Source organism: Perca fluviatilis, chromosome 9 (genome assembly GCF_010015445.1).
Source record: "Perca fluviatilis chromosome 9, GENO_Pfluv_1.0, whole genome shotgun sequence".
Taxonomy (NCBI): Eukaryota; Metazoa; Chordata; class Actinopteri; order Perciformes; family Percidae; genus Perca; species Perca fluviatilis.
In genome coordinates this window covers 22,028,783-22,052,607 of record NC_053120.1, presented here as the reverse complement: position 1 = coordinate 22,052,607, position 23,825 = coordinate 22,028,783, and the positions used below count along the sequence as shown (strand labels likewise).

Below are 23,825 nucleotides of genomic sequence, written 5' to 3'. Positions count from 1 at the left end.
GCACTGCGTATGGAGACAAAAGAAATCAACCAAATATAAGATTTAGATTCTCATTAAACTGCCTGGAAATCATAATCTTCCAGCTTGGGTCAGGAGCGCCACAAAATTGAGGACAACTATGCCACTAGGCCTAAATCTGAGCAGGGGAAAAACATATATGCCAGTTATAGAAAGAAGCCTGTTATAGGAATGTGCAGCCATCAGCATACATTGCAGGGAAACTGGGCAGGGGTGATATGATTGGTTGGGTGCAAGTGAAGTAAGGGACTGAATAATTTATATATGTGGAGAGTTGGGGTATAGGCTAGTGGGTATGAACAGAGTGGGGCGATGAGACAGAGAAGGAGGGGGAAGCTATGTATGGAGAGAGAGATGCTGTTGCTAGGGAACAGCAGCCACATAGAGGACTACTGAAAACAATTGCAGGATTAACTAATGGAGTAAAGGGACACAGAGTCCGGGGCTCAATTTCACCCCACAGAAAGGTTTGACTTGTTATTTGGGAGTGGACAGAGATACGCTAGAGGTATTTGGAGTTACGAGCAGAGAAAAGAGGGGGATAGAGAGAGAGATCATGATGCCAGAGCAGATGCATTCTGACTAAAGACATTTTCTGTCTTGGTGGTGTGGATGTAGGAGCTGAGAGGCAAGCTGTTGACTCGTTCTTCACGGCCAGTCTTTCCTCATCAACGGTGGCCAGAGGCGGAGGAGAAGAGGGGGAGTCCAGCACAGAGGTGCCCCCTGTCTTCAGACACCTGCTGCTGGCTAGTGGCTGACATCGAGGACACTGTGTGTCTGTGCATGAGTGTGTGTGCGCATGTGAATGAGTGAAAGACAGGGAGCGTGAGAGGAGAAATTTCAGCCTGACCCCCCTCTTCTCTGTTGATGTGGAGGAGCAGGACTTTCTCTCCTTGAATCTATGCGTCTGTGACTGAGGAGGAGGGAAGACACACAGACCAGAGAGAGGTTTTGAGGGGATCTTACACCGCTCATGTGAGTATTGTCACTGACTTAACGTCCTTGCATCTCTATTCTGCCTGCTGCACAAGGCAGACACCTTACGCTGACTGCTTGCACATCACTGTAGATTGCCCACATATAACACATGAAATCCATGTTGTGTTTTTTTTCCTATTGGCTGTTAAATTTGAGATAACCCAGAAAGGCTGTGGGGCCATTTGACTCTGCAATGGCAATGTGCTGCACATTTGGTGGCAATTCCTTTTGCATAAATCTTTTTTTGCAACCTTGCTGTTTTCAAGCAGAATTAGTGAACATGGGCAGCACAATACATGTACAGGAGTCTTTTAATGAAATACATCTTACGCTAAAGGTCAATTTCTCCATACAGCGTTTATAAACACTGTAATTTTAAATTACATGTCTAACGATTTATTTTGTTTTATGCTCTCCACTCTTGTTAAACTGACAGTGTACATGGCACACTAACACATTACTGCTTTCTTGTTGGGGTGTTGTTACATTGGATTATGTGACTTTGACCTGCTGCAAACAAGTGTGTAATTTTGCTTCATGTACAATCTCTTATCTTTGCTTTGCTCCTTGTGTGTAATGTAAGGCCTGCAGAAATGAATTATTTCCTCTATGTGAGACTCGGCTGTCTTCCAGTTTAACCACAAGTGTTGATGCCAAAACCACCAAAACCACACCACTCCTTCTAGTAATTATATCACAGGAACCCATGTTGCATTATTTTTCATTAGGATTTAAACACTGCACTGCTGACAGGAATGTCAGGATCACACAGGGTTTGTTGTATTTTATTTTCCTATAACAGTATTTTCATTGCGCTCTAGTCACTGAACACGCTCTGACCTGCATTACAGTTTTGCCACCTATAGACAAGCACATATAATGTGCCTTTCCTCAGAGTGTCTGTTTCTAAATATAACCTCCAAACACAAACCTGGGAATCCTCTATCATTGTGGTTTTTATTTCATACTTGAGTGGAGAACTACAAAGAGAACAGGACTTAAGGTCAAATTAAATATCCACAGTGCTCCTCTCATGCGGTTCACCAGCCAAAACAGACCTGTGCTTCTGTTGTTAATGTGTTGCTATTGTGTTGTGATAATGCATCTGGATTTCAGCATTCAATCCTGTAATTTAGAAGAGTGGAGTGCATCCTAATGCCACCATTGGTTATGGAGCCAGTGTGTAATCATTGTATTGTAGGCATTCATCAGTATGTGAATTCTCTTTAAAACGCTTGAGCACAAACAAATTAATATTAGATCTGAAGAGAGGTTTTTCTAATGGTGACATAGAAGCCTGAGTGTGAGTCAAGATCAAACAGGCAGCATCACATCAGTGCGGCAGGATTAGCGAGCAGTGAGGGAGGATTAGGTGTGCATGTCGTCCTCCTCATTGGCCTCTTAAATTCCACCCAGAAAGAAATTTGTATGTGATATTTGACTTTGAGGAGAGCTGAGCTCAGAAAGTGGGCTCTGTCCGAGTCAGTCACATGCCTCTCACATGTGCTCCTCTGGGCAGGGGGATAAAAACCGTGTGACTAAAGAGCGGTTACAGCCCCCAAATTGTAATGTAACATTGCTGACTTTTCCCTTTGTCATCTATGTCAAACACGTGTTCCAGCAGTGCAGCCATGAAGCTGACTGTCTAGTTAGTACACTGATTTAATGTGACACTTTTCCCTTGTTATTGTAAATGGGGTTCATTGATAAACATTTTTCTTCACACCTACAGGCCCCCGCTCTCCTCTCTGATGGGCACCACAGAGGCAACTCTACGAATGGAGAACTTGGAAGTGAAAGACGAGTGGCAGGACGAAGACTTCCCCAGGTGGGATCCTTTTACTTTCTACTGCTCATCATCTATGAAAGTGTTCTGTTGATGTCAGATACAGCCAATTGGTTGATGTTGAAACTATGAGACAGCTGAGCGAAAAAATCTGTTGTTCTAACATCTCTTCGGCCGGCTACACACTGGCTGCGTGGCGTGACCGTGGCGTTTCTGTTGCGTGTCAGCTGCGTGGCGGCTGCGTGGATTTATCTGTCTTTACACACCAGAAACGTGTCTGACGTGGCGCTGCTGCTAGCCTTGTCTGTACACATGTATGTTTCCCATTGATTTACTGCACTCAAGCAGTAGTATATTTCATGTGAAAAAATAAAAATATATGTACTGATTTGATAACAGCAAAGACAACGTCAGCAGTATTGACGGCAAAATAGGCTACAGAAAATTTCGTTTTGTATTGACAGGTGCAAGATTTGAAAATCTTTTTTTTTTTATTACATTTATATCTGTATTTAGTGCCAGTGTGTAGCCGGCCTTAGAGCTGTGTGTGCTGTGTGTGTGTGTGTTTCTGTGTGGCATATGGCATATAGTGTGTGTGTTGATGAATATACAGCACATTTTAATTTATGACTGCGAATTATTTGTGATTAGTTGTGCAGTTAATTATAGATTAATTGCCAAACAGGGTTTTTTTTACGGGCCAGCTGCACCATATTACTTCCATTGCAGTTTAGTCTGGGTGGATTTAGAAGCATTTCTGTTTATGTTAATGGTTTTTATTTTACAAAAGCTTACTCAAAGTAATGAAAGCCCTATCGTGTTTCTGTTCCACTGCATTAGCAACAATGGAGCTATTAATGTAGCTACTATTTGACCTGAAGATTTTAATGATCATTGTGTTGATGTGAAATGTACAGCAAGGGTTGAGCCCAGTGTGACATTTAATTTCATGTTCACAATAAGAAAGAGAAACAGAGAGAAAGATGAATGAAGGGAAAGTTATTATTAAAGCAACATAAAGATTGCTACAGGAGAAGTGTGACTGAATTTGAAGATCAGAGGTTGAGATCAGTGCTGGGCTCCTCCCTCCTCCCTCCTCCCTCCTCTCTCCTCCCTTTCCTCCTTCCTCCTTCCTCCATCAGATTGAGCGGCATGAAGCTAGGCAGCAGGTGCAGCTCTGTCTGTAAATGGTCTCAGGCTACGTCATATGACGCAACAGCAGTCACCGATCAACAACACAGCATCGTCACAAAAATGGTGGCAGGTTTTGTTTAAAGACAGACAGAGACGGAGTAACAGCCAGCAGCAAATGGATTATTAAGGCAGCCTCTGAGAGATGCTCTGCTCTACGCTGTCTGTTATATGCTGAAAAGACAGGGAATGAGTAAGCAAACCAAATCTAAAGCTGTGTGAGGTTTAAAAGTTATTTGGAATTAGCTTTGACAACAGCAGCCCCGTGCTATTTCCAGAAGGTAAGCATCATCAATTCATCCTGATATTGTGACCGGAACAAAAGAGATTACCTTGCTTTTATTAAAAGATGAAATCACCATAAATCTGTTTATAAAATTGACTTCATTTCTGACAAAGGAAGCACTGGACTAATAATCCCTGCAGGGGTCCCCTGGGAAAAGGGTCGGACCATTCTTCAGCGCATGTTTCTCTGGGCTAAAGCCAGTGTTGTTGGCTCAGGAGGAGCACACACTGTCGCACACTGTCCTCTAGATGGGAGGCTAAAGCAGTTGGCTTTCACAGGAATGCAGCTAAGACCCTCTTTGCTGAGCTACGCTGCATTGTAGCTCTCTGCATCTCTTGCATTTGAACCATTTAATTGTACAATTCTCTATCTGTTTTTCAGTTCCCTGGTTGCACTATTGTTGCTAATATGCAAAAAGACACTTCTAATCTGTCCTAATGTTCATAGTTTTGCTTACTCTCAAATAAACACACAGATGGGCACATGCTACACAAACATATGCAAAGCAGGATTTTGACCTCCTGGCGCTGTAAGCAGTAAATAACAAGCAGCGTAAAGGGAAAGAGAGCCGCACCGCTTTGTTAGAGACAAACTTCTTCCCTCTTTTCTCTCTTCCACTAATTTTCTGTCTTTTTATTCCTCCCTCTTTCTCCACTATCCCCCCCTTCCTCCTCCTCCCTTTACGCACTGTGTGCCAGCCTTGTAATGGTCATCTCTCCCTTGAGAGAAGTTAATTACCATCTCTATCCTTTTCTGCTTGCTCCTCTTTTTAGTGCTTAGCCAGATCAGTGACAACACCCACGCCTTGACTGGTCCATTGAACACCATCCTTATCACAATGTTACATTTTATTGTGAGGCTGTAGTTAGAGACTGCTTCATGCTGGAGAATAGAGATCAGAAAAAAACATGTAATAAATCTCATCAGCCAAAAGTTAATGCTGCTTTTATTCAAGATCCAGTAAGAGTAATGATTATTCTGCTAAACCTCGGTTGTCTTCAGTATCATGACTGGCTTTATATTTTATATTATGCTCAACAAGCACAGTATTGGTTGCTTACCTGTGTATGTTTTTCTCCAGACCACTACCAGAGTACGGAGACATGGATCCCTCTTGTGGTCTCACAGACAACAGAGCCTGTGAGTAACCCTTGGGAGTGGGAGCTCACTGATTAGTAAATAATGGGAAGTCAATAATACCCTTGCTTTATGACATCACTTGTATTTCTTGATATATCTCTCCTCTTGCTGCAGCTCCTCCTAACTCCCTGAATGTCAGCCCACCCGGGGGAGGAGGAGGAGGCAGCAGCGGTGGCCTGTCCTCGTCCCACCGTAAACGCCGTACCCTGGTTGCCCCGGAGATGAACCTTTCACTGGACCAAAGTGAGGGCTCTTTGTTGTCAGATGACTTCCTGGATACACCGGATGACCTGGACATCAACGTCGATGACATTGATACACCTGACGAGACCGACTCGCTGGAGTTTATCACTAATGGCAACGAGCTGGAGTGGGAAGGTAAGTGGGTAAAAATGAACATGCATGACTGTCTACTGTTTTAACCCCCTTTATTATCACTACGTTTAACACTGACCTTTCAAAACTAGCTTTAAGATTATGTTTTCAGTTTAATCTGAATCTTAAAATCAACTTCGAATGCACTCATTTTATTGATTGATACTTTAAGTAAAACTTTCTGATACTGTAATACTTCTTTTACTTAAGATAGATAGATCTTTATTGTCATTGCATATATTAATACAAATAAACTATGTTGGAGCAATGCAATTTGCAGCATTAAAATAAGAAATACACAGAAACAAAAGTTTTTACATAGAGTCATTAGTTTGTTATTGCATTAACCCCGGGGGTAACAGTTCTATCTGCGTGTGTGTGTGTGTGTGTGTGTGTGTGTGTGTGTGTGTGTGTGTGTGTGTGTGTCTGTGTGTGTGTGTGCGTGGGCGTGCACGTCCAAGTAATGGATCTGAGTACTTGTTCCACCACTGTCCACAACTGAAGAGTGAAGATGTCTTCAACCTAATCCTAAATTAATCTTAATCTTTAGACAGCAAGACAAAAAGAAACTAGTTTTGTTGAAACTGAAGGTAATCCTAATTTAAATGTTCAATTTAAACCTCACTTTGAAAGGAGTTTACACACACAGATAATATATTTTACTCTTCTTTGGAACCAACACTATGCTGCTTGGCACATATTTCTTTCTTTCTTTATTTTTGTTTTGAACAAAAAATAAGAATAAAATAAAATATAACAATTTAACAACACACCAAAAGGAAAAAGCATTATCTATAAAGTGTTACAGTGTTACTTCAGGCAGAATTAAGAACAAAATCTGGCTCTGTGTCTGTCCAGATGACACACCGGTGGCCTCGGCCAAAGCAGGTCCTGCTGACGGTTCAGGAGATGTGGACGAGGAGGGGAATGCCCACAACGGACGCCTCTGGAGGACGGTGATCATCGGAGAACAGGAGCATCGTATTGACATGCAGGTCATCAGACCCTACCTCCGGGTCATCACACACGGAGGTCAGTGATAGGACAGAAATCAAATCAATCTCTTCAAAAACTTTGGAACATGGTTTCCAGTAATATACAAAAAATGCAGCCTGTAACCCATATGCAGAGATGTGTTATTCACTATTAACTGAAACTCTCTCCCTTCAGGTTATTATGGCGAGGGCCTTAACGCCATCATTGTTTTCTCTGCCTGTTACCTGCCTGACAGCAGCTGTCCAGACTATCACTACATCATGGAGAACCTATTCCTGTGAGTGACTTTCAGACTTTCAAGTACAGGCTTTGATAATGTGCATAGATGGATTACTGAATGGCTCCATCAAAAGTAAGCACGTCCTAATCATGTCCTTTTGGTTCCAGTTCTTTTCATGCATCTTTGCGCTTGTTGTCTAATAATCCGTCCATGATGTTGTCCCCTTTGATACAACTGTTTTGAGGTCATCCATTATTTACTATAGCAAAGCAACAACACATAACATCCATCCTTCTCCTCCAGGTTTGTGGTGAGCAGTCTGGAGATGCTAGTGGCTGAAGATTACTTGATCATCTACATGAACGGAGCCACTCCTCGGAGTAAAATGCCTGGAATCAGCTGGCTCAAGAAATGTTACCAAATGATTGACAGAAGGTGGGAAACTATGGAGAAACTACTCTAACATATTAACTATAATTTTGATTGATTTAAAAGAATTACTATTCTGAAGTTAAATATGAGTTAAGCCCATCTATGTCTGCTATATTTAGCTGCTGAGCACTGTTCACCATCAACATACAGAAATGCATAACATTGATACTGACAGACTCAAAGGCAAGTTTAATGTTGTCACTTGCTGCCAGTCAGTAGAAGACTAACTAACTAACTCACAGGCTACATTTACAGCATTTACTCTGTTTAATGCTCATTTCTATGTGGTTAATATTTTTTGTAAACACTAACAACTGTGTTAACTGAATGTACTTGCTATTTGCGTTGTGATGGCAGATTGAGGAAGAACCTGAAGTCTTTGGTCATTGCTCATCCCACGTGGTTCATACGCACCGTCCTGGCAATATCCAGGCCCTTTATCAGGTAACTAACACACACACACACACACACACACACACACACACACACACACACACACACACACACACACACACACACACACCAACCATGCTTCTAATTCATGGTCAGACTCCCCAGTATATTTCAGAACTCCTCAGCTGCTGCTCTTAGAGGTTTTTAGCATTTTAATAACATGTTGTACTGTATTTTCTTGCTTTTATTGCTATTTTATTTTTATTTGTGTTATTTTATGACTCCTTTTGCTTTGATTTTACTTGTTGTGCCATGCACTTCAATTTCTACAGCACTTTGGTCAACTCTGGTTGTTTTAAACGTGCTATATAAATAAACTTGACTTGACTTGACTTGACATCAGTGATAACGGTGGTCGTGTTGTTGTCGTCCTGTTGCCCTCTGCAGTGTGAAGTTCATGAATAAGATCCAGTATGTCCACAGCCTGGATGAACTGGCAGAGATTGTCCCCATGGAGCACGTCCATGTTCCTGAGTGTGTGGTGCAGTAAGTATATCTGACCACTAGATGGCGAAAAGAACCCCAATCTGGAGGCAGCAGCTGGTCATGTTGTCCTTTGTTAAAATGGTCATTCATGTAAATTATATCTGGTGAACAAATCTAGTGTGTTTGAATGAAAGTAAAAAAACGATTAGTACTGTGGTTCTTTAAAATGACTTGGATTTACTTGAGTATATATCAGTGTTATTCATTTTCAGATTTGATGAGGAGAGGATTAAAGCACGGAGGGAAAGGTAAAATAATTTTTAAAAGATTACTTAATTACAGTTTGTTTTTTTTACAACTGCTTACACACATTTTCAAAACTGTGTCTGCTTTTATCAAAACTCTACACGCAATTCCCAAAACAGCACACTCAAAATACAAAATGCCTCACATCTGCAAAATTAAATGCTGCATTCAAAATGCAGTAAACACATCTCAAAATGAAGCATTTTGCAACACTTTTTTCATAACAGTAAATGTTTGGATATAGCATGTAAAGACTGTTCTAAATCTAAAGCTATTTTGTCTTTCATAGGCTTATATCTACATTTCCAAACAATGTTTTACAGTGAAAGTAATTTGCTGAGAGGGGTTGAGAAACACCAATGTAATGTTGAAAAAGAAAATATTTATTTGGCAAAACATTACTGTTGTAACAATAGCACAGTGTTGTATACAGTAGCATACAAGAAAACAAAACTACCAACAAATGTAAACCAAAGGTATCATTTTTAGAATAAAGAACACATTTGTGTGTGTGTGTAAATAGACTGTATTTATATAGCGCTTTTCTAGTCTTACTGTAATGACTTCTCAAAGCGCTTTTACATATTACAGGCACCGTTCACACACATTGGATTTATACACTGTCGGCGAGGCTGCCATCCAAGTTGCCTCCTGCTCATCAGATAAACATACTCACATATTCAAACACATGGGAGTGTGTGTGTGTGTGTGTGTGTGTGTGTGTGTACGTTCGTATGGGGTGGGTGGGGGGGGGGATCAGTAAAGTGTTGTCTCATCAGCGATGGCTCTCTTTCTTTGTCTTATTTACCCTTGTCCTCGTCTTCCTCCTCCAACTCGCCCTCTTTGAACTTTTCCTCGTTGTCGTCCCCTGCCTCTCCCACCTACTCCCCTTGCTCTATTGTTTGCATCCATTGTTCCAAACAGGTAATCTGACCTTTGACCTATTTATAGGCCTATACAAAAGCTGTGATTGGTTAATGATCAGTTAAGCAACTAGTGTTTGCACATGTGAGGAGTGTGTGTGGGACCTGGTGAATAAGAGTAGCATTTTGATTGGTTGTGTTTGGAAAAGGAAAGCAAGTCACTTCCTGTTAGATTTTTGTGTCTTAGGTAGAGAAGCGTGTGTAGTGTTATGAAAAAAATGTTTTATTGAAAACTGAGTGAAAGGCTGAGAAATAGCATATGGTTTTGGAGATTTGGTGTGTAGTTTTGCTCTTTGAGTGAGAGGTTTCAAACATCAGGTGACATATAAAGATTTGGTGTGGAAGCAGTTGTAAAAATACTGTAATATTGCTCATTCAGAATTGCACTCAAAAATGATTTGAGGTTTAAGCACTTAACCTGGATTAATTAGCTACACAAGACTGGGTTCAGATTCCCCACCAAATGAACATCTCTCTCTTTGCTTGTGTGTGTGTGTGTGTGTGTGTGTGTGTGTGTGTGTGTGTGTGTGTGTGTGTGTAGGATGGAGCAGGAGCAAAAACAACAGGAGCAGCATTCAGTCCCACAGGAGCCGTTTAAAAAGTCTGAGAGGTACTGATCCACCCTCACCTGGATTTTAAAATCATACTTTCACATCGGAAATTTAACTAGTTGGGACAATCATTAGTTTTTAGTATGCTTTCATCCCTCCAACTTTCTAAAACTTCTCAGTGCATTTTTTTTTGGTGCATTTTCAGGCCAAAGTCGATGATTGTTAATCAAGGATTATGAGGACACAGCTTCGCAGGTGAAGGTAATATAAACCACTGTTTCTTGTAGAAGCCCCGGTGTGGCTGTGTGCTTTGAAATAAATTCACCACATATGCCATTATATCTCCACACAGATATCTTAATAGTATCCAATAATTTTCCAGTGTACTGTTTTATATATATTTAAGTAGAAATATCCGATTTAGATAGGTGTCAAATATTTCAGTACATGTGCTTACTGTTTACACTTTCTGTGACAAACAAAATCACTTCTTTATTATTCTTTATTATATTGCATTCATTACATGCATTTTAAGCAGTCAGGTATTTATCCATTTTGAATGAGCGTGAATTATTTCTTAAACCTAAATAATCAAGTGTACTTTAGATTAAACCTGAGGCCATGGGCATGTAGATAAAATAATAAATAACAAAGATACAATGTGCACCAATGAAAAGTAAACATAATTATGTTGTACTGTATAAAAATTGATCGCAAAGAGATTCATCGCATGTGCATGAGCACAGCTGCCTGTAGTTTATAATGTTTTGCAGACTTTTAAGGCCCTGACACATCAACCCAATAATCAGCTGTCGGACAGTCTGGCGAGGTCAGTGACTCGAATCTGTTCAGTGTGTTCCGTGCCGTTGTCCGTCGGAGGGGCTGTCGGCGTTCATTTTAGCCGACCTGACTTGCTGGGTCGGACGGCGGGCAGTCGGACTCAATGACCTATCTGATTGGTGGAGTGCTAACGCCTCTCAAAATCTGACGAAAATCTTTTAAACTGACCTTTGTCGGTCTGAAATTAAGACAGATTCAGTAACTGCATGGCCTATTTCTCGCTTAAAATCTTTTCAGAAACACGTTTCAATGAACTGTTTTCGTAAAATACAAGATCGTATTTCGAATCAGCCGCCATTATCGGTCAGCTGGAGAAACCAGATCCACGTGACGCGTTCGTCATTTCCGTTTTTTTTGTTTTTTTTATTACGTCTCGCACACGTGCAGAAGATACGCTCAAGTCGGTGTCGCTTCGGTGTGTTCCAAGGCACTTTTTGGACCTTGGAGAGCCGACTGATCAGTCCGTGCCTTTCCTGCCGACAGTCAGCCGGGTTGGTGTGTCAGGGCCTTTACACTGACACTTGGTTGTTAGACAGACTTGTTTTTCGGGTCCTGTTCATTTTGGTGTAGGCTTTATCTTTGGACTGATTTTAGCTGAAGGATATTTGCAGTAGTATACTGTAACTGTCTTGTCTCTCTGATAAAGGTCATGGAGACTGAAAAAAAAAACAGTGATGAAATATATAGAATTAAATTAAAACCATGAGCAGGATAAAATAGCAAAAAGTTACTTGTTAGAAGAGGAGTAATAGTGCCCTCACATAACTTTGGGGTTAAACTGACAATGGAGCCGTGACTTTAAAATGAAAACATGTCAGGATCAACAGATTGTTTCATTATCTGCTCCAATTAGGTAAACAAATTTGCTTAATAAGCACATATTGCGTGGAGTTCAGAGGTTGATTGCAGCAATTTGCACTGCAGTTGATTTAAAAAAAGAGATTCTTCAAATCTCCGGCACACAAAACTTCTTTTAGAAGTGTTGATTAACTAGGAGATGCCGTTTTCTTTTTTAATTTACACACTAACACATTTTTAAACACAATAAAATTGGTACTGAAGGCAGTTGGGTTCCAGTTTGTTTTATCCCCTAAAAGGATCAGACTGAGACAAAGTGCATGCACATTTCTTTGAATTATATGAGAGCAGCAAAACGTTTTATTGTCTTGTCATGCTTTCATCATCCACAAACATTTCTTTCTTTTAATGCAGTGTGTGACAGACAGACTTATGGAGCATGAACTTTTCCGAATGATTCCCGTATGAAGCAACGAGCCCAAATGCAATACAAATGCTTCCTTGTATTTTATCAACATCCAGCTGACAATTTGTGCAGTCAAGATGGTGAACGCTCTGTCTCATTAGCCCTCCTCTGTGTGGAACCCCTTCTTCCTCTCTGCTGGAGGGTTCCATGTTGCAACTTGAAAATATATGAAGGAAGTCACCACTCTGTTACAGGAAGTGTTTCCCCAAAACTATAGTTTGGTTTATCTATTCATAAACACATCATCTGCTGTGTGGTTGGACCTGTTGTATAGCTTACATTGTAATATTACACCATTGTAAGGCTCTTGAAAACCAGGACATTGGCAGAAATGCACGCTCTAGGCTATAATGCAACACAATATTGTAACTCCAATTATGGATACTCATGTTGTAACTTCATTAAAGGATTACAACTTTAAAATTTTACTTTTTTTAATAATTAAATAAATATACTAAAGTAAATGGAAAATGCTGACTTTTGCAAAAGAATCAACAATTGGATAGCCTATAAGCATTTTGCCTGACACTAGTGATGTGTACATATGTAATGTCTACAGCTACATTAGTGATGTAACAGATGCTGATCTTGGGAAATATAATGTGTGTTAGATGTAAATAACAATGCATCAGATGCCTTCTTTAATCTTTATTAGTTTTGCCTCATAACTGCTGTATCATAACTCCTTTGCTGTACTGACATTTTGAAAATGTCAAATGTACTAACATCTGTACTGTACCTTGTGCCTCAGTCGTATTGTGCTTAGAATATACACAAACATGATCAATATTTAACATTTTGTGGTCTGAAAAACCCATATGAGAAAATCTGTAAGAATTATATTATAGAAAATGTTGTAAAATACAATGCTTGTTTATTTTGTGTAACATGGTTATGGCCACATGAATAGATGTCATACATCATTAAACAAATATGCTTTATATTAATATTTAGACTGTATCCCACATATTACTGCTACATTCTAGTATATGTCATGTGCAGTACCAGTCAAAAGTTTGGACACGCTTTCCCATTCAAGTGAATGAGAAAACGTGTCCAAACATTTGACTGGTTTGTAAAAAGATAATAGTAATACTAACCCACCATATACAAAACATCTGCAAAAAATGTTGTTTGACATTTGTATCGAAGTGGCCATAATCAAGACAATAATACACAAACATTGTACACAATGATTGCATATAATTTTTTATAAATTGTGCTCATTCTGTTTCATATGGGAACATTTGCTGTCAGCTCAGATTCCGAAAACATGTTCTGATCACCAACTTGATGAAGTATAAAGTGGTTCTTATTTCAGATTTATAAAGCTTATAAAGCTTATGTGGAGATTTAGAAAAGTTAAGTTCATTTCAGCAGAGCGACATTCACTTATGTTTTTAGTGTGGTTGTTTCTGATGAACATTTGGGACAATGTGAGCACATTCTTATACTTAACAGAAGTTTAAACATTTATCAAACATCCTAATGCATTATGGATTGCATGTTTTCTAGGGTTACATTGATTTTCTCTCATGTCTTCCATCTGTTCAACTTATTGTAGCAGGAGGGCAGAGGATTGCACTGTTGGATTCGGTTATGTTTAAGAGGAGAAAAGTTCTTCTAAAGTTTATATTGTGTTGTTAAATATCATAACTGATGCCATGCAGTTGTGTAGCTGTTAGTAAAGCATGAACATGTTTATTATTTTTTTTACAGAAAATAGGACTTCATGAAATGTCTGTTTCTAAAGTGCCATCTCAATTCTGGCCTTTCTGATACAAGAATGTTAAAGAAAGGGTTTAACTTTTCAATTATTTTCAGTCCTTTTAGGCTGTTTTCACACGAGTAAACCAAACCTGAGCAGTTTCATCAAATATTTATTATCCATGATGGAACTGCTCAGTTACAGCTCGTCATTCTTTGTGTTTGAAGTTTGTTTGCTGTACTGAGTGCCTATTTTTTAACCAAATGAGTAAAAGAAATCCAGAAAAAGTGAAGGAATGTAAAGTGTAGCCTTTTCCCTTTTAAAGTTATTGTAGTTTATAGGTTTAGTCACACCCATTATTATAAGCAAGGTTTGCATAAAAATAGTTGCTATGACCTTTCCAAAAATCTATCATTTTGACTATAAAAGCACAATATTTATTTATCTTTGCCTGCATTTGTGTGCTGTAAAATGCTCAGATTTAAATGGGAAAGATGATCCATCATACATGGTTCAAGTTCTTAAGATTGCCATGATCGGTTCTGCCTTGTAAATATAACTGAATAAACTGTTCCTCCCAAAATATGTTTTGTTTTATGTTATTATACCTTCTGTGTACTCATACAGGGGAGTTACATATTCGATTTTTACCTGGATGTGTAAACAGGCAGCCATTTGCTACAAGTTTGTCATATTTACTCATTGCAGGGCATTGCAGAAAGTGGCTGGGAACCACTAGTGTACAGTTGTAAAGTCAAATATCTAAACAAGAAACAGCTATATCCTGAACTACATGGGTTAATCAAAATTGAATCTTTTTGAGTAACAGAAATATGTTTATGGTTTCATAGTGTACTGTATATGCTGCATTTTCATTTTCATTTTTCCAACATATCTCTTGCACAGAACATATTAAGTATTATTTGTTGCTTTTGATGTCAGGCAGAAAATGCCAAACTTTCTGCTTGATGAAGACGTGGAGGTGCATGAGGACATCCCAAAAACACACCTTACTTTTGGTGCTGCCTTTTTAGTGAAATGTCACAGCTTCAGGTTGATGCCCTGAATGTCTGGACTGTGATCAGGTTTGACTTTAGACTCCCGAGGAAATGTCTGTCTTTTTTTGGATCAAGGGAGTCCTGTGATGTCACCTTAACCATAAGATAATCACATGAGTCACCCTTCACAGCCTTCTCCCTTACACACTACTGACAGAGAGAGACACTGGCTGTTGACCCCTGACCACATGGACGCATGCACACAAATAGACATGAATGTCACACACACTGTCAGGGAAAGAGAGCAAGACACAGAAGGTGTCTCACCATGAGCGTGTAACTCACGTTATAAAACCCTTTGTTACAGGAATGCTGTATTGCGCTGGGTTACGTGTATGAAACCTTTAACTTAGGGGCCTGCTGGCTGGCTCACATTGCCCTTACACTCCCAATGCATTTTACTTAACACATGAAAGTTGATCTGAGATGTGGTTATATTCACATTAAGTGTTCTTGTTAGTATAAAGTTTTAAAGAATTGACCTACATTTTTTAGGAATGAAAATGTTTGGGTTTCTTTTTGCATCTCTAACATGATCCTGTATAGTAGCTTGATTTTGAAGTGGTAAAACTAAGTACTCAAGTAGTCAAATTGATTCTATCATATTCTCTCCTATTTTAAGTACTATACTTAAGTACAATTTTGAGATGTTTCTACATTACTTTTATGGTACTTACATACTTTTGCTTCACTACATTTCAGAAGGAAACATTTTGTTAGACTAAACAGTTACAGTTATTTTGTAAATGAAAATATGATGCATAGAACATTATACTGTAAGTAATAATCAACATTAGCTCCATGGCTACCAATTTAAATAACATTGTAAATTGAATATATGTAGATATTCAATATGATATGTATATAGTATAGGCCTAACTCTCTGAAATAGTCAATTGTGTATAACTGCTTTTACTTTTTATATGTAAAGTATATTTTGCTCATAATGTAATTTTTTATTTAGTATTTTTAGTATTTTGAATGCAGGACCTACTTATAACAGAATACATTTACATGTACATGTATTGTATAATGTAATGCCGTCAAGGGGAACACAGTGTGCTCCTGTCCTCCAGCCAATTTTGTTTCTTTATACTTCTACTCCACTACATTTCAAAGGCAAATATACTTTTTACCCCACTATCTGTTTACAGTAGTTACTAGGTACTTTTCAGATCAAGATTTTGCAAACAAAACATGATCAGTATATAAAATATGATGCTGTGTTATAAATGTTACTACCCTCAAGTATGTGAAGCATTTTAAATTAGCTCCACCTCAACCAGCTATAACCTTAAAGTAGCCTACTGTTATGTGGTAATGCATAAATAATAATGGTCCAGTAATATAATGCTATAACACAACCAAGGCCCTATTGACAATACTTTTCATGCTTTTAGTACATTTGGCTCATAATACTTTTGTACTTTTAAGGATATTTTAAATATGGTCCTTTTACTTGTAATTACGTATTTCTTCTATTTCTTCTATCACTGATAAAATCCCACCATGCTTTACTTTGCCTACTGTTAAAGTATTGCATTACCTTAAAAACTATTTATTTATTTATTTAAATCCGGCAATTACAATTACATTCATATTTTCCGCACTGATTTTTTTTAATATTATGATTATGTTTTAAAACTCCCTCACTGATTTTTATAGCAGTGTATCCATCAGTTTACTGGTAAACAGCAGAACACCACCAATGGTAGTTTTCCACAGTAGCCTACGTTGGGTCATCATCAGGTGGATTAGCTGCTGAACGAAATAGTTCGAACTGCTGATCATCGCTGTGATGGAAAATAGCAGGTGCTGTGAAATATGTAAATATGTGAAAGTTTGCGGGCCATTATTGGCTAGCGGCAGGAGCTCTGCGGGCACTGATTGGCTACCGCGAAGAGGCACGTAGAACAAGTTAAAGTGTTACCAAAGAACTTCTAATATATCACGAGCACGTCCGACCGCGAGAACGCCCCTTGCCTGCGTGTGTGGTGACGCAATGGATTGTATATAAGCGCTGTGCTTCAATGGAGCAGTAGTAGAGAAGCCAGATCTAGCCGCAACGACCGGAGTATATGGTTTAGCTTTCCATTTGTTGGATTTTTATCCTCGACTTTAGTACAAAGTACTGTCGACTGTTTTTTCAGCTGACGTTTAGCAGCACTGACAAGAAGAGACGAAAAGATGAAATACATTATAGGAATTGGCGGGTAAGTTTTTTTATTTGTATCAAACAACTTATTTGCCATCATTGTTTACATAACGTTAGTTAGCTAGCTACATATATTTCTGTCTAAAATATTGTAATGTTAAAGCAAAATTGACTGGTAGTTTAGTGTGTTAACGTTAAGCAGTTTAAATCAGACTGTTAATACTGAAATAACCGTTGGCGTTATGTTCTTGTTCTTGGAGGTAACGTTATCGTAAGTTAAGCTAGCTAACGTTAGTTGTTCAGATAAAGTAATTTATTTTACAAATGGTGACTAACATTAGTTAGTTGATAGAGATGATCTTTTGGCCACGTTTTATCTGCTGCCGCCAGAAAATTGTTCTGTTAACGTAGCCGGTTTAAAGGCATGTTCGGTGTGGCTGGTTTGTTGTCATAAATCGAGCGGGACATTTGAAAATCACCGCGAGACTCCGTTCAAAAGTGGAGGGAGATTTATCATTAGTATTGTCCTAAAGCAACATCCGTTTAATGTTTAGCTAACTAGTTATATATATATACACACGTTTAAAATAAGAAATGACACTAGTTTAATGCATGTTACTTCAGCTATTTTATTAAAACAGAGTAACGTTATGTGCTTGTTATTCAGCACCGTTTGTTTAACGTTACTAAAGCAGTTTACCAAATAAAAATAATTTGGTTTAAAACCATAACTATCGCTGGCAACACATTATTAATGTGCGTTTGATCACTTTTTGCCTTTTTGTTTACAGAGTCACTAATGGTGGCAAAACCACCCTGACAAATAAGTTGATCAAGACATTGCCCAACTGCTGTGTTGTGCACCAGGACGACTTTTTCAAGGTGAGTTTTAGCGAATGGATAATACATGTGTTATTGTAATCCTACTTTTACCGTTATGAACTCTGCATAAGCATTGCATGATCCCCAGAGTAGATATGAAAATGGCTATGGAGCCTAATATCTTTACCTGGTTGTCTCTTCTTACTGCTTCAGTCATGATTTTCCTCCCTTGTGTTCTTTACATTTCTTTAGATCCCTGCAATAGCCATCTGACACCCATAGCTAAATAAATCAACTTTGCATGCTTATATAATGTTTAGCATTTCCCCTTTTTTCCAATTTCATTAAAGCTGTCATTTTGTAAATTACTTGCTTTATTTTTAATTTTTTTCTTCTGTGTGTGCATGTGCTAAGCCTTAGTACTCTGGCATGTGTGTGGGATCTTTCAGAGCTGTGAGGTTGCAGCAATGTTTTATTGGTGACTGTTATTTCAGAAACCTGATCAGATAGAAGTCGGGGAGGACGGCTTTAGACAATGGGATGGTAAGACTAGAGACTGTCAATGACTCATTGTTTTCCCTTTTTTAATGTCATATACCCTCACCCTCCAACACTACATACATTATAGCCATATAACACACACGATAATATTAAGCTTTTATCTGCTCCAGTAACTTGAAACTTGAAACTTTCTATCATTCTGGCTCTACAGTGATCACAGCTTTGGATATGGAGGCCATGACCAACACAGTAAAAGGCTGGATTGAGAACCCAGTGAAGTTTGCCCGTTCCCACGGCATTACTCTGTCTTCTGCATCCAACGATGCCAACCCAGACGAGCAGACCCACATTCTGATCGTGGAGGGCTTCCTGCTCTACAACTACCCGTATGTTGATTTTAATTCACTCTGTTTAACTCACTATATGTGCTATCTATGAGGAAGATCTTGCATGGAAGTTTCTATCTTGGTTGTACCGTCTGAACAACTGATCTCTATTGTTGATTGACATATAAATAGATTCTGAATAGGGTCAAGTGCCAACAAAACAATTGAAATAATAAAAATATATAGCCCGACCAATAATCACTAATATAACTACAATCTGGCATATCTAAACAAAATCAACCATAACCAGTCATACCCCTTAAAACCTTAGCTAATGTTAGAAATTAATTGCGGTTAAACAAAGGAAAAACATGATTATGTAATAATAAAAAAAAGACCATTATCTAATAATTGTTACAGGCCTAATCTGAATGTGTAAAGCGTCGACTAAACACAGTTACACTGCTGGTTTCGTGACATTGCAATAAAAAAGATGTAGCAACATATACATGATAGTCTTTTTTATCGTTTTGACGATTTATTGTTATACCACCCAGCTGTAGTAGTTAGCACTTGTGTCTATTTTCTTATTGTACAATTTATTCTGTGGAAAATCGTGTTGTGTATTTTAAATTCACGTGAAATTCATGACAACAGAGATTGGAAGCTTGGCTTTGGTGTCACGTGGTACTTTTGCATGCTTACATTGGTACATGTACACAGACCCCATCAAGCAGGTCCTGCAGTTAAAGATAAGGGTTTCAGCAGAAAGAGACTCCCTGAGTTGTTCTTAAAGCTGACTGCTGGGTAGTCTCGGTACTCGGTGTACTAGGGGTGAATGTCAAGCATGCTGCAGATACAGTATATAGATAAGAGACGGTATAAGCAGTTTCATAACTATGCTCCTTTTTCACTAGTTTGGTTGAAAACGTGTATCATCATTAATGGCCTTGTTCATCTCCTCTTTAGACCCCTGCTGGATGTTTTTGACAAGAGCTATTACATCACAGTTTCCTATGAGGAATGCAAGAGAAGGAGAAGGTGAGTGGACACAAAAATGTTATTGTTAATGTTCACCCTTTATTTTTTTAATAAATACATTCTCACATTTACCCTTTTTGTAGTCATTGCCTCCAGCTGATTTTCCCCCATATTCCTATTATGGCAAGTGCACATTTTCTAACAGTGTGTTATTATCTTCAGTACAAGACAGTACACTGTTCCCGACCCTCCGGCCTGTTTGATGGCCATGTGTGGCGATGTACCTGAAGCACAGGAGAGATGGAGAACAGCGGCTTGAATATTGGTATGTGTGTGTGTGTGTGTGTGTGTGATATGTATGTATGTATGTATATATTAGGGCTAGGCAAGTTAACATTAATTAACGCAGACAATTAGGCCATTTTCTTTTTAAAGTTCTTCCAGACGGCGCAGTCGACAAAAGCAAAGTTATTTGTAACCACTGCAAAGTTGAATTTTCTTATCACCGGAGTACTTCCAGTCTGAAATATCACCTAAATGCAATACACACAGTTGATACCAGCAAATCATTCAACGAAACAAACCGTGGCGCGTCGGCAGACTATGTTAGATGCAGCTTGTGGGAGAAGTATAGATAAACAGAGGCAAGAGAAGCTAACAAATGCCATAGCGAAGTGGATAGCTACAGACTGCAGGCCCATTAGTGTTGTGGAGGACGTCGGTCTGAGAAACATTCTGAGAATCGCAACAAATGACGGCAGGTATGAGACTTTACAAGACGCACCATCACAAGGAGAATACACAAGTTGTATGAAAAGGAGAGGACCGCAAAAGCGACCCCTTTACGTGTTACTCTCACTGGGGACTACTGGACATCACTGGGTAACCATAATTACCTGGGAGTTACGGTGCATTATATATAACAGTGGGGAGGAGAGACATTATGCTGAAACGTTTGTGCTTCACCTCACTCTAACAGGGACATTTGGTACTGAACATAGACTGCTTATGCTACTCCCTGATAAAAGGAAAAAAAAAATGTTCTGCTGTTATCTCAGAAAGTTTTAATGTTATTATTGTGGCTCAGGATATTGTGGGCAGTTTTATTTTATATATAACAAACAGGATAACATGAATGCCCTGGCAGTGGCAATAAGCTTTAATTTTGTATTTGCTTTGATAACACAGTTTAAGTTGATGTTGATGTTAAGTGTTCGCAGAACAAATATTATGGCACTTTCGTTCATATGGCAGAACATTTAAAATAAAATTGCGCTATACACTACTTTTGAATTCATTATTGGATTTAGCGTATAACAATGCAATTAATCGCGATTAATCAGGGAAATCATGTGATTAATTCATAATTAAAACTTGTAATCGATGCCTGGCCCTAATAAATGTATGTGTGTGCATGCTTCTAATTTAATTATTCCAACAGTTTTTTTTTAGGAAAGATTTTAAACACCTTATTAATTGATAAACTTTTTATGTGTTGCAGAGTGCCTGGATGGGTTGAAGTCCAAAGAGGAGATCTACAACCAGGTGTATGAGGACATTCAGAACAATCTGCTTAACCGTTTATAGGTAAGAAGACCGTTTCCAATTTGACAGAATTTACATTTAGGGGTGTCCTAGTTTAAAAAAACAAAAACAAATATATATATTAAAAACTTGTCTAACAATTATGTTTTCTGTTTTTCTTGCAGCAGGAAGACTACTCTCCATCTCTGTACATAACTTGTAAATAGGCCCACGGATTTTTTTTATGAAGTTTTTTTGTAATTTGATTTTTTGTTTTTAAGGAAAACAAAGCAATGTTAAATTATTGTATTTTTTATAGTCTTCAGATGATCAATATTTTTGTTTTTCCTTTTTTAAAGTGATTGCTGAACCAGAGCATTACTGCATTACTGTTATGTTAAACCACTGACTTGTACTGGACCATTTGTCACATTCTCCTACAAATAAATGCATTAGTTGCTGTTAATATCCAGTAAATAGATGCATACATTCAAAGTAATTTTCATTACAAAATAAAATTTTGATATAATTCTATCTTTCTGTTTTTTTTTTTTTTTGTGGAACTTATAAAGAGCTAACAGATTTCTTTATCTCACCTAAATGCCACATATTGCCTTTAATTGGAAATACTGGTAACCAGGACTGATATTGGTATGCAGCTGTGTGAACACTGACCTTATTGAACCAGCCAAGGCTTTTTTTTGCCAATTACCTTGGTCTGACTTTATAACTGTCATACCTGCAAGTTGATAGTTTCATCTTGTTGCAGGTATTGATGATACTAGTGTGAATTCAGATAATTTTACACCCTGACTCAACCATTCTCCAATTTAGAGAAGATCGTCTAGGGGTAATTTCAGCATGTACGGACGTGCATTTGCTACTCTGGCAAACTTTTATTTTGCCTCTTTTCTATGGCTGGGTGGGGTGTAAAAAGCAGTAAATAATAATATAGAGAAGTTATTAAAAGATGATTAAAAGAATAAATAGCTTTGAGACTTTTCCCATCAACTCTCCCCTTAAATGAAAAACACAATACTCTACCTAACTATTAATTAGTACTTGGGTATGGGTATTTGATTCTCACCAGGGATCAAGAGTAGCGGTCCCCTACGGAGCTGGGGGGGCGGCCCCCCAAGAGGTTGACTAATGATTAAGAAGGTGGGCCAGTAGATTTCATGTAGCTCAGTTTCAACTGGTCATGGTAAACAAGATCCAACTGGCAAGACATTTAATTGCTTTTAAAGGGGTGATAGAATGATTATATAGGGTATTTTACACTGTTCCTTAAGGTCTCCTAATAGGGTATGTAACATTGGTTGGGCTGAAAATTGCCTGAATGCTATTTTATTGGGCCCTTAACTACCCTGTGAATATGGCTTTATTTGGAACAAGAGCTTTTCTTCCAAATATGGTATACTCATGAATATTCCGAATGAGCTACGCGCTGATTGGTTTGAGCAAACTACATAGACACACATGGGAGACTCGACAGCAGGTCTCATATTTCAGAGACTTTTTTTTTAGCGAGAAATCAACTATATAAAGCCCAAATATGGGCCGTTTTACGAAAATTGATGGCCAACTGCAAATTTGGTAAGACTGTGTGGGGAGTTCAGCGGCCAGTGCTGCCTGTGTTGATGCCTCGCCGCCGGCCTGCCTTCCTTCACAGACCCTGGCCTGCTATGAGGTAACTGGAGCTCCGTCCCGGCAGCCCACAGCACTCCATATCCGCGCAAAGTCACTGTTTTTGCGTTAATGGACAACCAAACGCCGGTGCCCTGACAGAGCTCCAGGGCCTGCAACTCCCCTCTTCCTGCTAGCTAAATGGCCCATGTATGTGAGTGAGAGTGGGTCAGTGAACTTGTTATGCCAGCAATCTCTTACCACAGTTCCAGTTAATCTTTTAATGTGTGTAATTATAATGTGTTGAGTTATTTAAACAAACGATTGGGGAAATAAACGCTGCTTGTCCGCGAGTCTCATTGATAGAGCCTGCGGCTGGATGTAACCCGTGATTTGTAGCTACATCGGCGTAATTCGAGTATATTTACAGTTTGAATTTCGATCGCACGCGTATACAACATCTAGCTAAATGTCTTATAAAGCTAACAATGGTGTCCGATTTCAAATTAATGAATATTTGTGAAGATTAGGGCTTCCGTTAGCTGCAACTGTCCCTTCAATCCTAGCTATGTGTAGCTACAAATCACGGATAGTTAGCTTCATTTTCGGCGTAATTCGGTATATTTATAGTTTGAATTTCGTCACGCACGCGTAACAACATCTAGCTAAATGTCTTATAAAGCTAACACGGTATTCGATTTCAAGTTAATGAATATTTGTGAATTTCAGAGGAATTCTAAGAGGAGGCTAGCTAGCTCTCATTGATAGAGCTACATCCAGCCGCAGGCTCTATCAATGAGACTCGCGGACAAGCAGCGTTTATTTCCCCAATCGTTTGTTTAAATAACTCAACACATTATAATTACAGACATTAAAAGATTAACTGAAACCTGTGGTAAGAGATTGCTGGCGTAACAAGCTTGCTGACCGCGCTCTCAC

General features: G+C 38.7%; 2 protein-coding genes across 6 annotated transcripts; both read left to right on the top strand.

The window, feature by feature from the left end:
* The first annotated feature begins 318 nt into the window (after nt 1–318).
* Nucleotides 319–14,478, top strand: atcaya (ATCAY kinesin light chain interacting caytaxin a). Of its 5 annotated transcripts, XM_039810687.1 has the most exons (14): nt 321–485; nt 637–993; nt 2,729–2,824; nt 5,341–5,399; nt 5,514–5,777; nt 6,633–6,806; nt 6,945–7,047; nt 7,294–7,425; nt 7,780–7,866; nt 8,263–8,361; nt 8,574–8,609; nt 10,072–10,140; nt 10,287–10,342; nt 12,134–14,478. In XM_039810687.1, coding segments are annotated over exons 2-13 (1,155 nt in total). In that variant the 5' UTR covers nt 321–485; nt 637–991; the 3' UTR covers nt 10,321–10,342; nt 12,134–14,478. The 5 variants fall into 5 exon arrangements, with proteins under 5 accessions (XP_039666623.1, XP_039666621.1, XP_039666620.1 ...); XM_039810686.1 differs by having other exon boundaries at nt 321–993; XM_039810688.1 differs by lacking the exons at nt 321–485; nt 637–993 and adding an exon at nt 2,587–2,644.
* A 2,498-nt stretch (nt 14,479–16,976) lies between these two features.
* Nucleotides 16,977–21,794, top strand: LOC120565817 (muscle-specific beta 1 integrin binding protein). The gene is given in 9 exon segments (XM_039811857.1): nt 16,977–17,164; nt 17,898–17,988; nt 18,423–18,471; nt 18,641–18,815; nt 19,725–19,796; nt 19,959–19,987; nt 19,990–20,061; nt 21,238–21,323; nt 21,446–21,794. Coding segments are annotated over 8 exon segments (600 nt in total). The 5' UTR covers nt 16,977–17,138; the 3' UTR covers nt 21,446–21,794.
* Nucleotides 21,795–23,825: the final 2,031 nt, after the last annotated feature.

What these genes read in the sequence shown, in the direction of transcription:
- atcaya (XM_039810687.1), top strand. An exon ending in TACCAAATGATTGACAGAAG is followed by an intron (nt 7,426 to 7,779) that starts GTGGGAAACTAT and finishes TTGTGATGGCAG; the next exon opens with ATTGAGGAAGAACCTGAAGT. An exon ending in ATATCCAGGCCCTTTATCAG is followed by an intron (nt 7,867 to 8,262) that starts GTAACTAACACA and finishes TGCCCTCTGCAG; the next exon opens with TGTGAAGTTCATGAATAAGA.